This window comes from Piliocolobus tephrosceles, chromosome 13, assembly GCF_002776525.5.
Source record: "Piliocolobus tephrosceles isolate RC106 chromosome 13, ASM277652v3, whole genome shotgun sequence".
NCBI lineage: Eukaryota > Metazoa > Chordata > Mammalia > Primates > Cercopithecidae > Piliocolobus > Piliocolobus tephrosceles.
In genome coordinates, this window is record NC_045446.1 from 61,351,717 (window position 1) to 61,359,848 (window position 8,132).

Consider the following 8,132-nt stretch of genomic DNA (forward strand, 5'->3'; position numbering starts at 1 on the left):
CAAAGCTGCCAAGAACATACAATGAGGAAAGGACAGTCTCTTCAATAAATGCTGCTGGGAAAGCTAGATATCCACATGCAGAAGAATGAAACTACAACCCTCTCTCTTACCATATACAAAACTCAAATCAAAATGGATTAAAGACTTAAATCTAAGGCCTCAAACTATGAAACTACTACAAGAAAACACTGGGGAAACTCTCCAGAACATTGGACTGGGCAAAGATTTCTTTCAAATATCCCATAAGCACAGGCAACCAAAGCAAAACTGGACAAATGAGATCACATCAAGTTAAAAAGCTTCTGCACAGCAAAGGAAACAATGAAGTGGAGAGACAACCCACAGAATTGGAGTAAATATTTGCAAACTATCCATCTGACAAGAGATTAATAATCATAATATATAATGAACTCAACTCTATAGGAAAAAAATACAATAATCTGATTCAAAAATGGACAAAAGATCTGAACAGACATTTCTTAGAAGAAGACATACAAGTGGCAAATGGGTATATGAAAATGTGCTCAACACCACTGATCATCAGAGAAACGCAAATCAAAACTACAATGAGATATTATCTCACCTCAGTTAAAATGACTTTTATCCAAAAGAAAGGCAATAACAAATGCTGGCAAGGATATGTAGAAAAGGGAACCCTCATACACTGTAAATGGGAGTGGAAATTAGTACAATCACTAAGGCAAACAGTTTGAAGGTTCCTCAAAAAACAATTAAAAATAGAGCTATCATATGATCTAGCAATGCTACTGGATCCTGCTAGATATATACCCAGAAGAAATACTGTTAGATATATACCCAAGAGAAAGGAAATCAGTATATCAAAGAGATATCTGCACTCCCATGTTTACTGCAGCACTATTCACAGTAGTCAAGATTTGGAAGCAATATAAGTGTCCATCAACAGATAAATGGATAAGGAAAGTGTGGTACACATACACAATGGAGTACTATTCAGCCATAAAAAGAAGGAGAAATTTTCATTTGCTACAAGATGGATGGAATTGGGGATTATTATGTTAGGTAAAATAAACCAAGCACAGGCAAACAAACAAACTGTTATGTTCTCACTTATTTGTGGAAGCTAAAAATTAAAACGATTGAACTCATTAAGATAGAGAGGATGATGGTTACCAAAGGCTGGGAAGGGTAGTGGGGCAAGGGTGCAGGGGATGATTAATGGGTTCAAAAATACATGACATAGAATGAATAAGATCTAGTGCTTTATAGCATAACAAGGTGAATACAGTCAATAATTTATCATTTTAAAATAACTAAAAGCATGTAATTGGATTGTATATAACACAAATGATAAATGCTTGAGGTGATGGACAGATACCCCACTTACCCTGATGTGATTATTACGGATTGTATGCTCTACCTGCATCAAAATATGTCATGTACCCCATAAATATATACACCTACTATAGACACACAAAATTGAAAAATAAAAAATTACTTTGGTAAATTTTATATTCTGTATGTTTTACGATTAAAAATAAAAATAATATAACCTGAGAATGTCCCTAGCTCAGTGACAAGAACACAGTTGGTTGTCAAATGTCAATTCCCTTCTCACCACTCACTGGTGGGACACTTACCTTGGGGTCATGCGAAATAAATCACTCGCCTGCAAGTGTTAAAAAAAATATTAGTCACACCAGTCACATGAAAATAATTAGCTTCTGGAAGTAAGCAGATGGTGGCACGCGAGGAAGAGCACCAGCCACTCCTCTGCATCAAAAACTTCCTTAAAAACAGCTTCCAGACATAGACATAGCATCTAGGTGTGGGATGATGACCAGTGTCAAAGAAAGCCCGGACTCCCCCGTCGTGTAGATATTTTACCAAATCGGATAATAAAGACATGGGAGGGAGCGCGCACCCAGGACCACGGGCTACTGAGTTTCCACTCCTTACCAGTCTCAGAGAAGCCCCCTGGGCGTCCAGAGCCTCTGAAGCCTCCCCAGCCCAACTCTGACTTCTCTTCTCCCACCTCTCTACCTTCTCTCCTCCCACCTCCCTTGCTTCTCAGCCGCATTTCTCCACACAACGCTTTCAAGGCTCTGCCCCTCCCACTGCTCCTCCCTCACTCCTCCCACGGCTCCTCCTCCTCCCTCCCCTTTCCTCTCAGACTTGCCTCTGAGCGGAAACTGAAAGTGAAATAGGGAGCTGGCTACCAGCGTTGAGTCCCCTGTAAAGGTGAGTGAACCCCACTAGATCAAGGAACTCCTGCCCTCCTAGGGGACCTCTCTCCCCTGCCCCAGGATTGCCCAGCCCCTTCAACCAGTCTCCATCCTTGAGCCGGTCCCATTTGCCCCTTCTCCCACCAAGGATCCCTCAACCCAAGACCAGCTGTGCTTCCGGTGCTGGCCCCCTACCTGGGAGGAGGCTGGGGTGTGGACGTGACTGCCGAGTTACCCAGAAGGGAAGGGACCCGGCTGCCCCCTACCTGGGAGGAGGCTGGGTTGTGGACGTGACTGCCGAGTTACCCAGAAGAGGAAGGGGCCCGGCTGCCCCGATGCTGGCACGTGACCTGGGATGAAGGCTAGGTGCGGCTGGGAGAGCCAGGACTACAGCCGAGCCAGGACGGTAGGGAGCTCAGGTCGGGGAGGTCTGCAATTCTGGAGATTCCCAGGTCCAAAAGTCCTCCAGAGGTGAGAGGGGCAGGCTGTTTAGGATGTTCAACCAGAAATGTATAGGCCTTCAAAATTATTCTTTGCCCTAGAATAAGTGTTGTCAGGAACTAAACTAAGTTTGGAGCAGCTGAGAAAAGAGCCCAGGGAGTGCTGGCCACAGTTCCTGTTGCTCTGTGTGTATACATACATATACACATGCTTGTGTATATACGTATACACCTACACACCTATATACACCTGACTTCTGCCGTTATAGGAAGGATTAATGAAGATATATTCAAAGCATGAAGTATGTCTGGCACATGGAAGGTACATGGTAAAAAGTAGCTATAATTTCTCAGCAGCATGGAGGCCTGTTGGTACCAGACAGGAGATGATATGAGCACTGAGGGTTTAAGCAGGAATGGACATGATGAGAGTAGAACTCTCAACAGCTTTATGAGGTTCTTGCCAATTTTCACTCCCTCTTTTAGGGACTCAGTGTCTCCTTCTGTCTCACTGGATCAATGGACCAAACAATGGAGGAGTTCTTGTTATTCAGAACAAGAATAAACTTACTCAACAAACTATTTGATTGGTGTAAAAGTAATTACTGTTTTTGACATTAATTGTTTTGCCATTAATTTTATGCCTTTTATTTATTTATTTATTTATTTATTTATTTATTTATTTATTTATTGAGAGGGAGTCTCACTCTGTTGCCCAGGCTGGAGTGCAATGGCACAATCTCGGCTCACTGTAACCTCTGCCTCCCAGGTTCAAGCAATTCTCCTGCCTCAGCCTCCTGAGTAGCTGGGATTACAAGCGCCCACCACCACTCCCAGCTAATTTTTGTATTTTTAGTAGAGACGGAGTTTTACCATATTGGTCAGGCTGGTCTTGGACTGAACTCCTAACCTAAGGTGATCCACCCACCTCAGCCTCCCAAAGTGCTGGGGTTACAGGTGTGAGCCGCCATGCCTGACCCATTATTTTTATTTTTATTTTTTATTTTCCTTTGTGTCATTTTGTTTTTCTTCTTTTTTTAGTTTATTTTTAACTTTTGTGGGCACATAGTAGGTATATATATGGGGTATATGGAATATTCTGATACAGGTATACAGTGTGTCATAATCACATCCAGGTAAATGGGGCATCCATCACCTCAAGCATTGATCATCTGTGATACAAACTATGCAATTATACTCTTATTTTTCAGTGTACAATTATTGACTATAGTCGCTCTATCATGCTATCAAATACTAGATCTAATTCACTCCACTTTTGTACTCATTAACCATCCCACCTTCCCCAACACACACACACACCCTCCCTACTACTCTTCCCAGCCTCTGGTAACCATCTTTCTATTATCTAACTCCATGAGTTCAATTGTTTTAATTTTTAGCTTCTACAAATGAGTGAGAACATACAGTGTTTGTCTTTTGGTGCCTAGCTTATTTCACTTAACATGATGACCTCCAGTTCCATTCATGTTGTTGTGAATGACAGGATCTCATTATATTTTATGACTGAATAGTACTCCATTGTGTATATGTACCACATTTTCTTTATCCATTTATCTGTTGATGGACACTTAGATTGCTTCCAAATCTTGGCTATTGTGAAACATGCTGCAGCAAACATGGGAATGTAGATATCTCTTTGATATACTGATTTCCTTTCTTTGGGGTATATACTAGCAGTGGGATTGCTGGATCATATGGTAGCCCTATTTTCAGTTTTTTGAAGAACCTCCAAACTGTTCTCTATAGTGATTGTACTAATTTACCTTCCCACCAACAACATATGAGTGTACCCTTTTCTCCACACCCTCCCCAGCATTTGTTATAGCCTGTCTTTTGGATAAAAGATATTTTAACTGAGATGAGATTATATCTCATTGTAGTTTTGATTTGCATTTTTCCGATAATGACGTTGAACAACTGTTCATATGTCTGTTTGTCATTGGTGTGTCTTCTTTTGAGAAATGTCTATTCAGATCTTTTGTCCATTTCTGAATCAGATTATTATTTTTTTCCTATAGAGTGGTTTGAGTTCCTTATATATTCTGGTTATTCACCTCCTGTCAGATGGATAGTTTGCAAATATTTACTCCAATTCTGTGGGTTGTCTCTTCACTTTGTGGATTGTTGCCTTTGCTGTGCAGCGCCTTTTCAACATGATGTGATTCCATTTGTCCAAATTTGCTTTGGCTGCCTGTGCTTGTGGGGTATTTGAAAGAAATCTTTGCCCAGTCCAATGTCCTGGAGAGTTTTCCCAATGTTTTCTTGTAATAGTTTCATAGTTTGAGCCCTTAGATTTAAGTCTTTAATCCATTTTGATTTGATTTCTGTATATGGTGAGATATAGGGGTGTAGTTTCATTCTTCCGCACGTGGATATCCAGTTTTCCCAGCAGCATTTTTTGAAGAGACTGTCCTTTCCTCATTGTATGTTCTTGGTACCTTTGTTGAAAATGAGCTCACTGTGGATGTACGGATTTGTTCTGGGTTCTTTATTCTACTGGTCTATGTGTCTGGTTTTATGCCAGTACCATGCTGTTTGGGTTACTTTAGCTCTACAGTATAATTTGACATCAGACGATGTGATTCCTCCAGTTTTGTTCTTTTTGCTCAGGATAGCTTTGGCTATTCTGAGTCTTTTGTAATTCCATATAAATTTTAGGATTTTTTTTCCTATTTTTGTGAAGAATGTCATTGGTATTTTGATATGGATTATGTTGACTTTTTGTTTTTCTTACACAGACTTTCTCATATTTTCTTTTCCCTTTCTTCTTCCTCCCAACCAGCCCCACTAAAGGGCTTAACAGAACGTTTGACAATGGCTTCAGCAGCACGCTTGACAATGATGTGGGAGGAGGTCACGTGCCCTATCTGCCTGGACCCCTTCGTGGAGCCTGTGAGCATCGAGTGTGGCCACAGCTTCTGCCAGGAATGCATCTCTCAGGTTGGGAAAGATGGAGGCAGCGTCTGTCCTGTGTGCCGGCAGCACTTTCTGCTCAGGAATCTCCGCCCCAATCGACAACTAGGCAACATGGTGGACAACCTTAGAGAAATCAGCCAGGAAGCCAAAGAGGGTGCACAGGAGGAACAGTGTGCAGTGCATGGAGAGAGACTTCACCTGTTCTGTGAGAAAGATGGGAAGGCCCTTTGCTGGGTGTGTGCCCAATCTCGGAAACACCGTGACCACGCCATGGTCCCTCTTGAGGAGGCTGCACAGGAGTACCAGGTGAGGTCTTAGAGACACAAACAGGAGGAAAGAAGATGGACCCTGGTGAGTGCTTAGGTTTCAGAGCAGGGAATGGGAGAGGACCACCTCTGGATTGGAGGGGTTAGAGAAAGGAGGGGTTTACCTCTCTCCATGTCTAATGTAGAAGGAGAATTATAAGCTAAGCCCAACCTCATTCCCCAGGCGTAGGAGATATGCATGAGAAAATGCTGCAAGGATTACCTCACCCTATTACTTGGTTTGCATGGGAACTAATTGTGCTGTCTTTCTCCTCAGGAGAAGCTCCAGGTGGCATTAGGGGAACTGAGAAGAAAGCAGGAGTTGGCTGAGAAGTTGGAAGTGGAAATTGCAATGAAGAGAGCAGACTGGAAGGCAAGAATGACATACTGAAGGAGATCTTAGGCTAGAAGGTTGGGCAGGGTCCAGGGTCCTCAACTCACAGCCTTAACTGTAGCTGTGCCTGTCTGAGCTGTGATAGAGTTGGTCCGTCTCACTCTCCAGAAACCAGCTGCTCTCTAGGTTTACAGATAGACGGGAATAAAAATGATGCAGGTTCAAAGGGGAGCTCCCCATCAGGCCTGAAGATCAAGAATCCTGGAAGAAGGTGCTGAGAGGATCTAGCTATACCCTAAAGTTTTGAGCTCCTCTGAGTCTAGTCTCAGAGGTGTGACGGCATCAGCACCTGATGTCTGAGACAAATATCCTAGGAGAAACCCAACTGCTCGCTAAGCCTTTCAGGAAATGACAAGGGCTGTGAGGAATAGACTTAAGGAAACCATCTGACCAGGTGGTTACTTGACCATGACCAGATCTCTGGTCCAAAATATAATGAAGAATCAATGTTTGTTCTGCACTGATGATTTCCAAGGAGATGTGGAGCATGTTGGGGATGAGAGGGGAGGGGTAGGAGCCCATCCCCAGTAGATCCCAGAAGAGAAACATTTGGGATTGAGGTAGGGTGTGAGTTGGGTTGTGGTGACAAAACAGACCCTCATGTCATCGAGTGACCTTCCAGTTACTAACAGGAGAGGAAAAGCAAAGAATGTCCCCAAGCCCCCTTTCCCAGGACTTGGAGGTGGTGGTATAAGCCTGGCTTTGTGAGGTTGTTGGAGGTGGGAACAGGTATTTTTTTCTCAGTAACTCACTGAGACAGGAAGACACAGGGGCACATTTGAGTGGTGACTGATTTGGAAGAGAGGTTGGCAAAAGTCCCCAATGCCATATATTCGTGTAGCTGTGGTTGTAGGCCAGCAACAATGTGCCCTCACCAAGTCCATTCCCCTCACTGTCCCAGAAACTTCACCTACCTCCCAAGCAAAATTGTGTGTGTGTGTGTGTGTGCGCGCACATGCTTGTGTGTGTGTGTATGTGTGTTTTCCCAGACAACACCAGAGTGGAGTCTTTGGGGGACAGGAATAGGTACCAATACCTCCACTCCCAAAGTTTGGGAGCTTTTCATAAAAACCACCTCTCTCTTTCCCTTGACACTAAAGAAAACGGTGGAGACACAGAAATCTAGGATTCACGCAGAGTTTGTGCAGCAAAAAAACTTCCTGGTTGAAGAAGAACAGAGGCAGCTGCAGGAGCTGGAGAAGGATGAGAGGGAGCAGCTGAGAATCCTAGGGGAGAAAGAGGCCAAACTGGCCCAGCAGAGCCAGGCCCTGCAGGAGCTCATCTCAGAGCTAGAGAGAAGGCGCCAGGGCTCAGCACTGGAACTGCTGCAGGTGAGACAGGGAGGGGTTTCCTTCTACTATTCGGGGAATAACTGAAAAAGACCAGAGCTATCTGGAACTGCCATTCGAATAAATGGACACCTGGTCCCTGGAATGTTCTTAAATAAAGTAGAATTCAAACCCATGAATGGTTTGCATTCAACGCACAAAGTACAGGACCTTTTTAAATGAATGAAAATTCATTTTTAAATGATGAAAATAAGTACAGGACATTTTTAAAAATCAATGTATGTTGCACTTAGAATCATCTTGCATCCACCAATGATATGTTTGCCTCACTATAGGAAATGATGAACTAGATCGTCTCACAAGTCGCTTCTGTTCTAACATTCTACAGTTCTTTCCTCACCGCTGTTCACTGTGACTCAGCATGGTCATGAGCCATTGCTTTCTGGTGTGTGCAGAAAACCTAATTATATTGGGTTGACTTGACAGGCTCTCTTCTGCCCGAACCAGGCTTTCTTATTTATTTATTTATTTATTTATTTATTTATTTATTTATTTATTTATTT

The 8,132-nt window shown here is 42.9% G+C and overlaps 1 protein-coding gene across 3 annotated transcripts in view; it reads left to right on the forward strand.

Annotated features, from left to right (window-relative positions):
- The first annotated feature begins 2,117 nt into the window (after window positions 1–2,117).
- The window catches only part of TRIM21 (tripartite motif containing 21), an 8,981-nt gene continuing 2,966 nt past the window's right edge, over window positions 2,118–8,132 (forward strand). The window contains exons 1-5 of one of the 3 annotated variants that reach the window (XM_031933794.1): window positions 2,158–2,220; window positions 2,353–2,675; window positions 5,448–5,887; window positions 6,164–6,259; window positions 7,381–7,611. In XM_031933794.1, coding sequence (XP_031789654.1) covers window positions 5,480–5,887; window positions 6,164–6,259; window positions 7,381–7,611 — 735 coding nt within the window. In that variant the 5' untranslated portion in view covers window positions 2,158–2,220; window positions 2,353–2,675; window positions 5,448–5,479. Of the gene's footprint in view, window positions 2,221–2,352; window positions 2,676–5,447; window positions 5,888–6,163; window positions 6,260–7,380; window positions 7,612–8,132 lie in introns of all 3 variants that reach the window. The other 2 variants (XM_031933793.1, XM_023209596.1) reach the window with 2 other exon arrangements.